The sequence below is a fragment of the Xenopus laevis genome, chromosome 4L (genome assembly GCF_017654675.1).
Source record: "Xenopus laevis strain J_2021 chromosome 4L, Xenopus_laevis_v10.1, whole genome shotgun sequence".
Taxonomy (NCBI): Eukaryota; Metazoa; Chordata; class Amphibia; order Anura; family Pipidae; genus Xenopus; species Xenopus laevis.
In genome coordinates, this window is record NC_054377.1 from 119843683 (window position 1) to 119860727 (window position 17045).

The window sequence follows — 17045 nt, forward strand, 5'->3', positions numbered from 1 at the left end:
CGGATACTACAAGGGCTATATATGCAACTGCACCTGATATACATAATAGCTTCACTTGTTCAAGGAAAGAATACAGTGTATACACAATCGCTTATGATAAAGAGGAAATAGCGTACAGTACTTTTACTGTCCCTAAAATAATTTACAAAGTATTATCCAATAACATGGCATCAAACAGAGACTCCGTGAAACTACTGTCCAAAGATGTAAAATTATTCAATGAGGCAACGCTCGATGGACCTATAAAAATTCCCCATTGGAGTGTAAATCTGGGCCTCGGGGTCCTCAAGGTACGGAGAGGTGAACGGTTCTTTTCATATGTAAACAAAAAGACTGGAATGGGGCCCCCATGGGTAAGACTAGAAGGAACTTATTCACCAGCAATAAATAAATCCTAATAAATCCTTGCTTTTATATAACAGGGCTTTGGAGAGCTTTTACATTTCGTGGGCTGGGTCGTTTAGTCCAGTTGAAGCAAAACAGGTTACAGATTATGAAGGTTGTGCAGCAACGTGTGTCGGGCACTGGCGTTATTTTCCAGGACACGGTTGGGCCTGAAATGTCAAGGAGAGAGATCAAATTATTCATAAAGTGACTGCACTATTAATATCTGTTAATTCACATTCAGTTTACAGTTGTTAGAAGCATTTTGCAAAAGGCTCAGGGAAAAGAGTAAAGCCTATCTGGTCTATGTATTTTCTAAATATCAGCACTTATGAAGCATATCAGCAGCTTGTAATCATAAGCCATCAGATCAACAGCACCTTATTGTCAGGAACAGTCAATTATCATACACTAGGGATGCACTGAATCCAGGATTCGGCCTTTTTCAGCAGGATTTGGATTCAGAATCCTTCTGCCTGGCAGAACCGAATCCGATTCCTAATTTGCATATGCAAATTAGGGCAGTGAGGGAAATCATGTGACTTTGTCATCAAACAAGTAAAATGATTCCCCCATCCCATCCCTAATTTGCATATGTAAATTAGGATTATATTCAGTTCGGTATTTGGCCAAATCTTTCGCAAAGGATTCCGGGGTTCGGCCAAATCCAAAATAGTGGATTCGGTGCATCCCTAGCATATAGACATTTTCCTGCCATGTACATACCATGCTCAGGAAAGTAGAAAGCGATATATGAAAGGTTAAATACTCTATCTTGGCGTAAGTTTTAATAGTGTAGAGTAAGAAAATGCCCCACAAAGCAGAGCAGGACCAATATAACCAGATATTAGAGATAAACGGGTGGGTACCCTTGAGTTCAAAACTCAACTACAGCTCCCATAATGCTTAGCTAGCCATACTGTCGGTGCTTGTTTGAACTCTAATGAACATTACAAACAGTAGTTACAGGTGGAATTCACAGACGGCGCATTCATCTGGACAAGAGAGTCCAAACAATTACTAACATGTAGGGGCAGATTTATTAAGGGTCGGATTGAAAATTCGAATTTTTGATTTTTTTTTTATGGTCAAAGCTGTCAAATTTGAATTATCCAAACTCGATTCGAGTTTTTTTTTTTTTTTTAAAAAAAATTCGAATTAGATTTTCAAAATTTATCATACTCTGGCCTCTAAGAATTTGACTATTTGCCACCTAAAACCTGTCAAATTCCTCTATAAGTCAATGGGAGAGGTCCATGGATCAATGTATGGGAAGCTACGTTTCCCATAATGCTCCAGTTGGGATAACGGTTTTAATAGTACGTATGAGGAAACTGTACTGTGTGACCCATGTCTCAATATAAAGGAATGGTGAAACATAATAGATGTCCTGAAATCCTTAAATTTAAAGGTTGCAATTTAATGTGTCCCGGGAACTATGATAGCCAAAAGGTACAGATCACTGGTCAGAGATTTCCTGTAGCACCATTACATTCTCTTTTGGTAAAAATCAATCAGCTCAAGATAATAAAATACTTTAAAGGGATACTGTCATGGGAAAAATGTTTTTTCTCAAAATGAACCAGTTAATAGTGCTGCTCCAGCAAAATTCTGCACTGAAATCCATTTCTCAAAAGAGCAAACAGATTTTTTATATTCAATTTTGAAATCTGACATGGGGCTTGACATTTTGTCAATTTCCCAGCTGCCCCAAGTCATGTGACTTGTGCGCTGATAAACTTCAATCACTCTTTACTGCTGTACTGCAAGTTGGAGTGATATCACCTCCTTCCCTTTCCACCCCAGCAGCCAAACAAAAGAACAATGGGAAGGTAACCAGATAGCAGCTCCCTAACACAAGATAACAGCTGTCTGGTAGATGTAAGAACAACAATAAATAGTAAAAACCCATGTCCCACTGAGACACATTCAGTTACATTGAGAAGGAAAAACAGCAGCCTGCCAGAAAGAATTTCTCTCCTAAAGTGCAGGCACAAGTCACATGACCAGGGGTAGCTGGGAAATTGACAAAATGTCTAGCCCCATGTCAGATTTCAAAATTGAATATAAAAAAATCTGTTTGCTCTTTTGAGAAATGGATTTCAGTACAGAAGTCTGCTGGAGTAGCACTATTACCTGATGCGTTTTGAAAAAAACCTGATGACAGGATCCCTTTAACCTGAATATTTTATAAAAGTGGGGTGACACCCTATTTATTCCCCATATTATTGTTGATCTGAATTACAAAAGACAAGGAGCTCCATAACACCGCCTGTATCTTTGCAGATCAAGGACTTATCTTCCAGATTGTAACAAATTGCTTTCAGTCTTAGTAACATACTCTAATCCATTATGTAGAACTGCATGCCACTGGGTTACTGAAGCCTGACGTAATGTCAATAACATCAAATAAAGCTTTGTATTTACTTACTTTGAGATGAAAGCCAGAAGTATAGGAACAAGAGACTTGGGGAAGTAATTCTGCTGTACCATGTGATTCAGAGTTAGCAAGGGGCCATTTAAGTGCGTTATTGTTTTAATTTTGTCTTCACTCTGAGCATGAGGAAAAAAGGATGTAGAAAGTATATATCAATAATAAAGTACAAGTACACAGCCCCAAACAGACCATGTCCTGTATTCTAAAAAGAGAAAGCTAAATATGAAGTGGAGAGTGGTACAGCAACTAATAATAGACAAAAATATATTTGTACAATACCTTAAGAAGTCCCATATGCACTAGTAGATTAGTGATAAATAGACATGCTTGAAAACCTGTGTTTTGAAAAGCCTCCTTCATTAAACCATCTAGGAGTAATCAAAGGGAGACCATTAGAATATGCTTACACAGGTTGGTGTATAAAGGAATGAGAAAAAAAAAAAAAACCCCAGTAACTAGAACGCACCAATAGTTTCTTCAACAGCCGCCTTTATTTCACCCTCATCCCTGTACACTGACGAGACCTGGATGAAAGCTTGAACAACCTTTTCTGTATCTGAAACATTGACCTGAAAGTAGAGGTGATAATACATTTATATTTGAAAGAAGTTATGGAGCATCCTAGAATGTATTTATTTGGCACATTTATAGTTTATATACAACTAGATGTGAAATCTAAACAATAATCTTTATTTTTACATTTGGTATTATGAGCAGATATTGCATAGAATGAAAAAAACTGGGCACTCAGTGGCAAAATTCCCATGCAGAATGGTAGAATCCTTGGATTTATCAAATAATTTGTTTCAAACTAACACATCTCAGGCATTATAAGCAGAGCTACCCCAACAGACACTGATGAATCTCTTGTGCCTTTAGTTGTCTTGCTTAGGAACAGCTCAATTTTTAATAGGAAGCAGTTCTGACCACAACGATTCTGCCTGAGAGGACCATACCATTTAAAATGTGCAATGAGCATTAAAAAAAAACCAAAAACATGTCTACATTGTTTATTTACCAATAACTTTACATAACAGTAATTTGTAATAACTGTCAAGTCTCTATGCCCAAGGCATCCAGTCTAATGCTCTAAGGATAATGCACATTTAGCATTAAGGGGTTGTTCAACTTTGAGTTAACTTTTAGTATGATGTAGAGAGTGATATACTGAGACCATTTGCAATTGGTTTTCATTTATATTTGTGGTTTTTGAGATTTGAGCTTTCCAGTTTGCAATTTCAGCAATTTGGTTGCTTAACCCCAAGCAACCTTACACTGATTTGAATAAGAGTCTGGAATATGAATAGGAAAGGGCCTGAATAGAAAGAATAGTAATAAAAAATACCAATAACAATACATTTGTAGCTTTACAGAGCATTTGTTTTTAGATGGGATCAGTGGTCCCATTTGAAAGATGGAAAGAGTCAGAAGAATGCAAATAATTTAAAAACTATGAAAGAAAAAAAATAAGACCAATTGAAAAGTTGCTTAGAATTAGTCATTCTATAAAATAGTATAAGTTAACTTAAAGGTGAACCAACCCTTTAACTCATTAAGCACAAAGCATATATACCAGTCTAGGCAATATAGAGGAAAATAAATGGAATGATGTGGATTAGGAGGAAAAAGTAATGTTCGGATACTTTATTTTTTCATACCATGATCCTTTCTTTAAAATCAAGAATGGATATTTTGCAAAATAAAACCATGGTGCAAATTGAAAACACCAACCTGCTGTGCGATCATTGTAGAACGTTTAGGACCCATGCGAACAAGTTTATCTGGAGAAGGAAAGCTAAGAAAGGTGGATACATCAACAGGAAGTTTAGGTGGAGAAGCGGGTGTTGATGCCTTTAAGAAAAAAAATTGAGAAAATGATATTAAAAGAGAGATTTTTGTACTTACCGTTAAATCTTTTTCTCTTGTCCTATATTGGGGGACACAGGCACCGTGGGGATGAAGATCCTGCAGCTGGAGATGGACACTAACATGTTAAACTTGACTCCTCCTCCTGCTCTGGGCTTCATCCCCTGCCTCCTCCTACAATCTCCAGTTTCGACCGAAGAAGGAGCAGAAAAAAACCCATAAGAAGGAAGAGGTGCGACCCTCTCAAAACACATAGAAATGTAATAAATAGAATTTTAATAAAATACTCCCAACGGGGAGAATGAACAGATTAATATTTAGAATCAGTGTCAGACAGGGAGGGAAGGCCTGTGTCCCCCAATATAGGACAAGAGAAAAAGATTTAACGGTAAGTACAAAAATCTCTCTTTCTCTTGCCTAATTGGGGGACACAGGCACCGTGGGGATGTCCCAAAGCAACCCATGAGGGTGGGACACTGACAATCTATAAGGTGTTCAGCTGATCACAGCCTGTAACACCTTCCTCCCAAAAACGGCTTCGGCCGAGGCCCGTGTGTGTAGCCTGTAGAAGCGCGTGAAGGTGTGAATGGACGCCCAGGTGGCCGCTCTACAAACTTGTTCCGCCGATGCCTGGTGTCGAACAGCCCCCGAAGTGCTAAGTGAGCGAGTAGAGTGAGCTTTCACTTTAAGTGGAGGTGGTAGTCCTCTAACTGCATATGCTCTAGTGATGGTAGCTCTAATCCACTTCGCTATCGTAGTCTTAGCCGCTTTGGACCCGCGTTTGGGGCCAGCTGGAATGATGAAAAGAGAGTCTGACTTTCGCACCTCCTTGGTAGCGTGGAGATAGTGTTCAATAGCTCGCACTACGTCCAAGTTGTGCAGTTTCTTCTCACCAGGATTTTTGGGGTCTGGACATAACGAAGGGACAACTAAATCCTGATTGAGGTGGAATTCGGATACAACCTTAGGTAGAAAGTCCGGAGTAGGCCGAAGCACCACCTTGTCCTTGTGTATGATGGTGAAAGGTGATTTGCAGGAGAGTGCGGCGAGCTCTGAAACTCTGCGAGCTGAGGTGATGGCCAGGAGAAAGACCACCTTTTCTGTCAGAGTAGACAAAGGAATCACATCGAGTGGCTCGTAGGGATCCTCCTGAAGGACCGAGAGAACCAGGTTAAGGTCCCAGGGTGGTACTGGGCAGTGATACGGAGGTATCAAACGGGTTGCCCCTTGAAGGAAGGTTCTGATATTACTCCTGAGTGCCAATCTTTCCTGGAGCAGGATGGATAATGCTGATACTTGCACCTTCAGAGAGCTCAGTGCCAACCCTTTCTGCAATCCATCTTGAAGGAAGGAGAGGATATCCTTCTCCTTAGCTCTCTGCGGGTCTGTGTCCCGGCGTTCGCACCAGGAGATGAAAGTTTTCCATACCCTGTGATACGCCTTGGAAGAGACAGGTTTGCGTGCCCTAAGCATAGTGGGTAATGCATCCTCTGGGGCTCCTGCTCTCTTCAGCACTAGGGCCTCAAGAGCCATGCCGTTAAAGCCCAGTGACGAGAATTCGGATGGACGACGGGGCCTTGAGTAAGAAGGTCCTGTCTGAGTGGCAGGTGGAAGGGTTCGTCCTTTGCTAGCGCCACTATGTCTGCAAACCACGACCTCCGGGGCCAGTACGGAGCTATCAAAATTGTCGTGGTGTTTTCCCGTTTGATTTTCTTGACGACCTTTGGAAGAAGTGCCAGAGGTGGAAAAACGTACGTTAGAGAGAACTGCCAAGGGATCACCAGAGCGTCCACTGCAAGTGCTAGCGGGTCTAGACTTCTTGACACAAACCGAGGAACCTTGCAGTTGCTTCTTGAAGCCATCAGATCGATGTCTGGTAGTCCCCATCTTTCCACCAGCAGTTGAAAGACCTCGTGATGCAGACTCCACTCTCCCTGGTCTAGCGTTTCCCTGCTGAGGTAGTCCGCTATCCAGTTGTCCACCCCTGGTATGTGTACCGCAGAGAGCGCCGGAACGTTGCTCTCTGCCCACTGAAGGATGTCGTTTGCTTCCCGCAGTGCTGCGGGGCTTCTGGTGCCGCCCTGGTGATTTATGTAAGCCACCGCGGTGACGTTGTCGGATTGTATCCGTATCGCTCGGCCCCGGAGTAGATGTGTTAAGCCTTGTAGTGAGTAGCGGATCGCCCTCAGTTCCAGAAGATTGATAGGGAGGGAGCTCTCCTCCTGATCCCAGAGACCTTGGACTGTGGTCTGGTCCAAGACACCCCCCCATCCTCGTAAGCTGGCGTCCGTCGTGAGAACCGTCCAATGGAGGGGTGGGAATGGTCTCCCCCCTGTTGTCCGGTGTGGCTGTATCCACCAGTCGAGAGAGTGTATCACCTGGGCTGGAAGGTTTATCAGGCGGTCTAGATCGTGTCGATCTTTGCGTTGGTGCGCCAGAATTGCATGTTGCAGTGGTCTGGTGTGGAATTGAGCATATGGGATTGCTGGAAAAGACGCCACCATCGTACCGAGGGTTTGCATGGCGATCCTGAGGGAGATCCTGTGGGAACACTTGAGTTTCCGAATCCTGCTCTGTAGTGTAAGGGTTTTGTCCGGAGGAAGAAATGCTCTCCCTCTCTTGGAGTCCAAAATCAGACCTAAGTATTCTATAGTCTGAGTCGGAATGAGGTGTGACTTGTTGAAATTGATCATCCACCCCAGGTCTGTCAATGTTTTCAGGGTCACAAGGGTATGGTGAAGGGCTGTCGTTGCGGACGGCCCCTTCACGAGTAAGTCGTCCAGATATGGAATGACAGGGATTCCCTGAAGCCTTAGTTCTTCCAGTGACGCCGCCATCACCTTGGTGAAGGTGCGGGGGGCAGAGGAAAGTCCAAATGGCAGAGCCACGAACTGCCAGTGGTGGCCGTTGACAAAGAATCTGAGGAACCGGTGGTGGGCAGGGTGTATGGGGATGTGTAGGTAGGCATCTTTGATATCTATGACCGTCATAAACTCCCCGTCTTCCATGGACGCCAAAACGGATTGGATAGATTCCATTTTGAAGTGACACTTTTGCACAAAGGGATTGAGATCTTTCAGGTCCAAGACTGGTCTCAGGGAGCCGTCCTTTTTGGGGACCGTAAAAAGGTTTGAGTAATAGCCCCTTCCCCTGTCTGGCTGAGGGACAGGTTGAATGGTTCCTGCCGTGACTAGGTCCTGGATAACCTTGAGGAACAATGTTCTGTTGTGAGGATGTTTGGGAAGCCTGGAGATGAAAAATCTGTGGGGTGGAGGTTGAACAAAGTCTATTAGTAGTCCTTGAGAAACTACACGAAGGACCCAGCGGTCCTGGATTCTTTGATCCCACACCTCCCGAAAGGATTGAAGGCGGCCTCCTAATGGGACCCTTTCGGGGGTGGGCACCTCTTCATGCTGAGTTGGACTTGTCGTGGGAAGGCTTGGGCGGAGCTTGTTTGGACGACCAACCAGACTTCTGTTTGGCTTGGTAGCGTGAGCGGAAGTTGGTGTTGGGTTTGTCGTTCTGTGTCTTTGAACCTTGGCCTTGCCGAAAGGGACGAAAAAAGGGTCGTCTCTTGAAGGGCAGTCTCTTAGTTCTGGCTTGAGGGAGTAGGGTGCTTTTGCCGCCCGTTGCTTGCGAGATTATTTTGTCAAGCTCGGAACCGAAGAGGAGTTTTCCTTGGAAGGGGAGGCTGACTAGAGAACGTTTGGATGTTATGTCAGCTGACCAAGTCTTTAGCCAAAGAAACCTACGAGCCGCCACAGACTGAGCTGAGGCTCGTGCTACCATTTTTGCTGCATCGATTGCAGCATCCCCCACATAGTTGGTAGCATCAGCTATCTGTGACAGAAGATTGTCGGTAGTTGGATCCTCGGACCCGATCAGTTGTGCCACCTGTTCGATCCAGACCTCCATGGCTTTTGCAACCCAAGCGATTGCGAATATAGGTCTAAAAGCAGAACCGGACGCTGTGAAGGAGGACTTGCAGAAGCCTTCTAGACGTTTATCAATGGGGTCCTTGAATGCTGCTGCGTCTGCCACCGGAATAGTGGTATTCCTGGAAAGCCTGGAGACTGGGGGATCAACCGCTGGGGGTGACGCCCAGAGATCTGTGCACTCAGTAGGGAAGGGGTAGTTTTGAGAGAAGCGCCTGGAAATCTGTACCCTGTGATCAGGGTGCTTCCATTGGGCTTTGATTAAGTCATCGAGTTGTTCGTATGCTGGGAAAACGCAAGAACTTTTCTTTTGTCTCTTAAATATGTTTTTAGCAGGTTCAACAGTTGAGACGGATTCTTCGATGTTAAGGGTAGTAAGCACTGCTTGAATAAGACCTTCAACCTCTTTTTGGGTTCTAGGTGTGTCAATGTCTGGGTCTGTGTGCTCTTGATCAGAACCATCCTCTGTAGAGACCTGACCTTCCTCATCGGAGGGAGGATACGGTTCCCTTGGGGAACTGGGAGGCGAGTGTGCTGGTCGCTTAGAGACTGAGAGTTCACCAGGCCTAGCAGGTTGTGATAAGCGCTCGAGTACCCTGTCTAATGTCTCGGGTATGCGGGCCAGGTTTTGGATGCCTGCAAGCGAGAGGGAGAGTGCCCTAATCAATTCAGACTCAGATGTGCTAGCCGTGGGTGTTGGCGAGGGATCTGAAGTTCTGCAGGCCATACACACGGAATCAGCCGAGGCCGAGTGAAATTTGGCTTTACAATTTGCACAGGCCAGAAAGGAAATTTGAGTAGTAGGGCGTGAGTGAGCGGAGGACTGGGATGTCCTGGCTTCCTCTAATTTGTCTGCCATGATGCTTCCCTCCTTGTATATGGAAGGGTACAAGGGTAGGGAGAATATAATTTTTATTTATTTATTTATTGTGAAGGAGGCAGGGGATTCCAGCCTAAGAGCAGGGTAGATGGCAGAGAAATGCTCCGTGTTTTCTGTAAGACACAGAAGAGGTACAGAGTGTAGGGTAAGAACCTGAAAAAATCATGCAGAATGCAGAGAAGAGGAAGGGCGGAGACTTGCCTGTGTGTGCTGAGAGTAGTTTTCTGTGTAGTCGCAGGAGTCGCTGCGTGCCTAAGGGAGGATGCGGCGTGGACTCGCTAAGCTCCAGGTTGCTGTTCCCAAGAGAGCGCGAGGTACTGTGCGCACAGTCAGGTGCGCAGAATAGCCGTGCAGGAAGGGGAGGATCCCGAGTTGGCGCCAAGATTGAGCGCGAAGGGCTGCGCGTACAGCGGAAGTGAAGGGTAGCCGTAGGGAGCGGAAGTGCGTTCCAGCGTGGAACGCAGGAATGGCGCATATGAAAGAAAAAACGCGCGGAATACGGCGACAGGCCAGAGACAGTGCAGAAAGCCAGAGGACAGTAAGGGTGCCTAAGAGAGGAAGAGAGAGAGAGGGGTGTTGTTTGAAAGTTGGTAGTACTCACCAATGTGCCAGCTTCTTTATGCCCTCCATATATAACTTCTCCCTGAAATACACAAATAGCCCTATATGTGCAGATAGATCCCCACATATATAGATATTTGTATAAGTGTACCCGCCTGGTGGGGTGTATAGCGCTGCTGCAGGCCTCCGGGGAGCGGGAAGACAGCGTAGGGAGAGAGGAGCAAGCCTGCAGACCTCCGTAGAGCGGGAAGGCAATAGGGCAGAGTAGGAATCAGCTGGAAGGGCTCTTGAAAGGATCAGTGGCCCTTTTGTGTGGCATGATCTTAACCTGGAGTCCTGATCATATGCTCCAGCCACTAAAAGTTGTGTCTTCTCCTTCTGAGGACACTAAACGAAACTGGAGATTGTAGGAGGAGGCAGGGGATGAAGCCCAGAGCAGGAGGAGGAGTCAAGTTTAACATGTTAGTGTCCATCTCCAGCTGCAGGATCTTCATCCCCACGGTGCCTGTGTCCCCCAATTAGGCAAGAGAAATATTATTTCTGCTACAAAAAACACTGTACCGTTTTCAAAGCAACAGCCCAATGCTTGTGGCACATATAATAACAGCACTATTTAATATGGTTAACACTTTGCAATGCCAAGTCATATAAGGAATGTATAACATTAATGGGTAGTAAGCCCTGCTTTTAAGGTACAACAAATCTGGCTAAAGTTGGAGCAGGAAAACACAAGGTCAAATTGAAATCCATAGCTGTAAAGCATATGCCGGGATAGATAATGGTTAATCTTGTATGGGCAGATTCCAAGACTAGGGGGCAGATGTATGAAGGGTCGAATATCGAGGGTTAATTAACCCTCGATATTCGACTAGGAACTAAAATCGTTCAACTTCGAATATCGAAGTCGAACGATTTAGCGCAAATCCTGCGATCGAACGATTATTCGTTCGATCGAACGATTAAATCCTTCGAATCGAACGATTCGAAGGATTTTAATACAACGATCGAAGGAATATCCTTCGATCAAAAAATCACAGGCAAGCCTATGGGGACCTTCCCCATAGGCTAACATTGACTTCGGTAGCTTTTAGCTGCCGAACTAGGGGGTCGAAGTTTTTCTTAAAGAGACAGTACTTCGACTATCGAATGGTCGAATAGTCGAACGATTTTTAGATCGAATCGTTCGATTCGAAGTCGAAGTAGTAGTCGAAGGTCGAAGTAGCCCATTCGATGGTCGAAGTAGCCCAAAAAACACTTCGAAATTTGAAGTTTTTTTAATTCGAATCCTTCACTCGAGCTTTGTAAATGTGCCCCTAGGTGTTTAGTCAGAAAATGACCAGCAAGTGGCGCTGCTGTAACAAAATTTATGCATGTTAACAGTACATGTATCTTTTAATATCTTGGAATTTAAAAAAGAAATGAATGTACAACATGCCAGCAAACTTGTTGTAGGTATTTATACATACATGTGATAGAATTTTTTTGGACTTCTCTTCATTATCGTCATCATCTCCTCCTTCCACCTCTTCTTCTTCTTCCTCGACTTCCTCTTCATCATCATCATCATCGTCATCATCATCTTCATCATCATCGTCGTCGTCATCATCATCCACTTCGTCTTCATCTTCATCACCCTCATCATCACTGCAGCATAGCAAACATAATGGTAGATAAATGCTTAACGAAAATTTAAAATCAGCATGAGTATGAAAAGGATGAGATCGTCCCATTGCTAAAAAAATAGTCCCATGTAATATTTATGCACAATAAATTTGTTTTCGGTTACTTAAAATGGTTATTTATAGACTGGTGTAATGGCTTATTCTGTAGGTGCAGATTCCACCCGCAGCATCGTGTCCCCTTAAGTTCACTTTAACCATATCACATTCCATTACAGCATTGAGAGGCACCCCAAGTACGACTACATAAAAATGACCGTATTACAATATGAAATAAATGTGTAGAATAATATACCTTAAAGAACCTAGTATGTTAGCCATGTTAATGCCATCCAAGATTTCCTGCACCTGCTCACACCCCCCCTCACCAAGACAATTTCCTGCAATAAAGGTAAAGAGTAGATTAGTAAATAAAATTCTTGCAACATCATTCATATTTAGGTAGAATGTATACCCTGTGAAAATTGCACTTTTCCTGTTACAAAGTCTGTAAAACTTCATAACTGCTTTACCCAGCCAACCCAAATGTATGATGCAGCTATGGTATATACTGCACATCACCCCAGCGAATGGCAAACCCCAGTGCATAGTAGGCACCGGGAATCCAGTTTCCACAGTTTGTGCCTAAAACAAAATTACACCTCCCCCAGTAATGTTTCTATAAGATTTCTAATTGCAGAACAAATGTAACTTTACAGCACCTGTCCCTTTAAAGAAAAAGTAAACCTTTTGCTTAAAATCCCTAAAAAGGTTAAACAGTCCCGAACTTAGCATACCTCTCCCTACACGGAGCAAGATGTCTTTCTTAAAAGGGGTGTTTACCTTCCAAACACTTTTTTAGTTGAGTTGTTTTCAGATTGTTCTCCAGAAATAGACTTTTTTTAAATTTTTTTTTTTTTTAGTTTTTCCAAAATTTAAGTCAAAAGTTTAAAGGGGAACTCTGGCTTCCAAACCAAAATTTGATAAAGAGGCCCTCATAACACAGAAACCACTAATATATCCATTACAGTTACCGGTTTCTTCAAAAAGTACAAATAAATTCAATTTACTATGCTACAATCCAGCTGATCCAACAGTTCTCTTTCTGCATTATTTGAAATCCTGGCAGGGAATGAGGGACTAAACACTAATGTTACAAATTGTAACAACTTCTCCACAGCTTACAGACAGCATGCAGGAACTACATAACCCACAATGCACTGTGATGTTATTGAAATCACGTGTGCAGGGAATTGTGGGGTTTGGAGGATGCAGTCGGAGGACAGATGGCTGTTGATACAAAGTAACAGTAGTCAGCCAGCTCAGCAAAGTAGTCAGACAGATCAGCAGGAGGCTAGACTTAGGGAAAACCTATTAAAAATCATGAAAAGTCTGCGTATTTATTCTAAACGGTTACAATTTTGTAACATTTTGTTGATACATTTTTCACAGCACCTGTGGAATATTAGCAACTATTCTATCAATTAGAACTTTCTTTAATGAAACTCAGGGATTCTACTCAGCAGGGACAAAGCTAAGAAATGTATCAACTAAATGTACACATTTTGAACAGTTTTGGAGGGTCAGCGACCGCCACTCAAAGAGCTGCTAGGAAGGTGAAAAATTAGATTTACATTTAAATATCAGAACAGTCACTGTACAAAAAGTAATTAGAAAAAGTCTTTTTATTTCGGGTGAACTATCTGAAACCAACTGAACTGAAAAAAGTATTGGTGTGGTGAACAACCCTTTGAGCGGAGCTGCAGTTTTCAGCTGTTCAGTGTTAGTCACTGCCTTATCTAGCATGAAGCCCCACCTTCTTTAGTTTGCTGAACTTTCCTTCTCGTTTGAATTGGAAGCCGGTCAATAAGTGATCTACTGCACATTCCTGAGTAATTAACATCAGGGGGTGGTTTAAGGCAATGGCACGTGGGGAGATTTGTTGCCCAAGGTAAAAATGCACTACTGCACCAATCTCCCAAAAATGCTTTCCCAGCAGAAATAATGTAGATCATTGGTGGGAAACAAACATGTTGCTTCGTTTCCTTAAAAAGGCAGCTTTGGGCGAGTTTAAAAAAGCTGAAGCGACGCATTTGTTCTCCCACCGATGATTTACATGATTGCTGGCGAGTAAGCATTTTCTGGGGTGATTTGTTACCACTGCAGCGCAGATTTAACTACGGGCGACAAATCTCCCTGTGTGCCATTACTCTTGAATCTTTTTAGGAATTAAAATAAAAGGCATACTTATCCGTTAAAAAGAACCTCTAGCTCTTATTTTCACTGCCCTGTGGCTCCAGAACATACCATTTAAATCCAATTTCTCTAAGTCAGACTTATCTTCCACAGATTCTGCTAAGCTCACAGCTGCATCTCGTTTAATTTCACAAAAGGAAAGGTTAAGCTCCTACAAATTGCGAAAAAAAGACAGTAAATAGAGGATACCTAAAGGGTTCCAAAACAAATGATCTTTTGGAATTTACTTGATTTGTTTGTTGGTTTTGGTCCTTGAAACAATGTAGCAGAAGTGAGCTTTCCTCCGACCAAGATTTCATATTTTCATGATAGCTTGCATGCTTGTTTTACAAGTCTGTTAGTAAGCTAGCTTCTGCTGCATTATTTAAAGGAGAAGTAAACCCTTGCTACTAAAATCCCCTACCCTACATAGACCCCCCTACCTGCTCCACCCAGCCTAGGTGGTTCTAAATGCCCCCAACTCTTTACTTACCCCTCAGTGCGGATGGAGGACATCGGAGTTCACGGCAGCCATCTTCGTGTCTTCGGTAATCTTCAGGATGTAAGTGCTGTATCGGTGCATGCGCAGTTGGAGAAATTTTCTATTTCACAACAATTGCACATGTGCCGAAAGTTGCGGAAATTGCTGAGGCGCTGGAAAAAGACCTGAAGATTACCGAAGCGGCTGAAGATGGCGCCCGTGACCTCCGCTGGACACAATCTGCTACGAGGGGTAACTAAAGAGTTAGGGGCATTTAGCAAAGGTACCACCCAGGCTGGGGGGGGGTCTATGTAGGGTAGGGGATTTTAGTAGCAAGGGTTTGTTTCTGCTTTATGGAGTCAGAACAAGCAATGCAGATGGACACATTCTCAGATCAGTTCTCTCTATCTACATACCTCCTCATTTGTGCTCATTTGATACATACAGTACCTTCTACAGATCAGGAACACTGATCTGTGCAAAAGACAGCAACCACGTTAATCTGAACGGAAAGGCATCTAAACTACATGACAGCTGATTAAAGAGACTCATTGATTTTGGAGGCTTGTAGAAGAGAGAGAAAAAAAACCATACTGCATTCCCAACTCCAAGTTCAGGATTTTATTCTTGCCAGTATTAAAGGATAAGTAAACCTTAAAAATAAGTGAATGTAAAAAATTGCTGAGTACTAGTCTAAACACTTTTACAACTCATTTATATATGACAAGAGTCCATAGTACCTGGGTAAAAACTTGCTTCAGTAGCAAAACTGAGGCTAAGATTTGAAAACTACTGAATTAAAATGCATACAACCAAAACATGCTCAGATCGTTAGTTGAGAGACCACTTATTTAAAGCAACAGTAGGTGGTAATTAAATGCTATGACGAGCATGTGACCTAAATAGCAAGGAAATTAGGATATCCAGGAGGTCTTAACACAATTTCATTTAGTTATAGATCTGCAAAACAATTGCTCCAAGGTCAAATAACACCAGTTCTATGAACTGTGAGGATTCTCATTTATCCAGGTCATGATATACTTAAAGCCAAAGGAAGGTGGACATTTAGAGTTTTCTTGAAAACATTTCACCACCACAACTGTTGAACTGAAGAAGCCACACGGATGAGTGGTGAAATGCTTTTAAGAAAACACAAAGTCCATTTGCCTTTGAGTTAACTCTACTAGATACTGTACATAACAGAAAATGAAGTTCAGTCACAAGCGCCGGTCCAATGGATCCTAACTATACAACAGCTTTGCTGAAATGTGACTTCTGCAGAATGAATTTAGTCCCAGCGATTTCTGGATATTGTGGAGGCAAATACACAAATTAAAAGACCACAGTGGTAATGCATCAATGTGATTTATGAGAGAGAAGGAAATGAAAGAAAAATGTCAAATAACACCTATATTCTGCACGGATATCCATGATACCCCTTTATACAGGTATTTATGCATCGCTGTGTTCCAGCAAAAGTTTAAAGAACTTACCTTTAATTTATGAAGCCCTTCTTTTAGTGCTGATGCTATAGCCTGTGCTCCCTTTGAGCGGACCAAACAGTCCCCAAAATTGATTACTTCCACTTGCCTGAGTGTCTTTAACGCCTTTGAAAAAGGAATCAGAAATGTCCTTCATTTAAAAGTTTAAATGTATGAAGTGCACAAAACATTTAACATGTTCTTGCATGGCAGAAACCACCAGCCAGTTTATACAGGATTTCTAAAAAGTTGCAGAAAATATATACATATATTTTTTTTTTACTGAGCAAAGGAGCAGAAATACATTAAGAGAAGGATATAATTAACATTTTATATCAAATACTGGAAAGGGGTTTAAATTGAAGTGTATCTTTTGTTTATTAACATGCATTGACTGCACCAAAAAGAAACAGTGAGCAGTCAGAGACAATGTGCAAGTCCCCCAACATATTAGATGTTCACAATTATTATAAAATATGCCAAATTTAAATGAGGCAGTCCCTATGTTTTATATATAGAGCATTCCATACAGTATAGAAGATTTTTTTTATAGCCTCTTCTGTAACTCTGGCCCTGCCTTTCAAGTCAGTACCTCAGCCATAGCGATGCCACCCTTCTCTGTGAATGTATTATCATTAAGGTTGATCACTTTCAGCAAAGAGTTGGCTTTAAATGAGTCTGCCAAAGCAGTGATGCCAGCATGGTTAATGCCATTCTGGGGCATGTGTACCTCCTCCAAGGAGCCGATGAGCTAAAACAAAATAAAAAAAACGGACAGAGAACATCTTTAATTAATGGTTACTGCGTCATAAATGGAAAATGTACTAAATATATTTTTTGCACTCACCCGAAAAGCCTCGGACAGTGCGGTGGCACCATCATTTTCCAAGCGGTTCCTTCCTGCTATGAACACTTTCAGTGCCAGAGGCTTACCATGGGAACTAGACTTCTTGTAGCACTCAGTTAGGGCTGCAGCCAGGATCTGAAATAAACAGACATCCAAGTTAGCTCAGATTTCGCTATTTGTGTTACTAGTCTTGACTCAGATTAAAGGGATACTGTCATGGGGGAAAAAAAAACTCAAAACACATCAGTTAATAGTGCTGCTCCAGCAGAATTCTGCACTG

General features: G+C 42.6%; 1 protein-coding gene across 1 annotated transcript in view; it reads right to left on the reverse strand.

The window, feature by feature from the left end:
* rangap1.L (Ran GTPase activating protein 1 L homeolog) overlaps window positions 1-17045 on the reverse strand; it is a 32054-nt gene continuing 15009 nt past the window's right edge. Inside the window, 11 exon segments of the mRNA NM_001086761.1 lie at window positions 1-554; window positions 2816-2937; window positions 3101-3189; window positions 3288-3390; window positions 4553-4672; window positions 11530-11707; window positions 12038-12122; window positions 14029-14128; window positions 15931-16044; window positions 16511-16669; window positions 16766-16900. Of these exon segments, the coding sequence (NP_001080230.1) occupies window positions 485-554; window positions 2816-2937; window positions 3101-3189; window positions 3288-3390; window positions 4553-4672; window positions 11530-11707; window positions 12038-12122; window positions 14029-14128; window positions 15931-16044; window positions 16511-16669; window positions 16766-16900 (1275 nt within the window). The 3' untranslated portion in view covers window positions 1-484.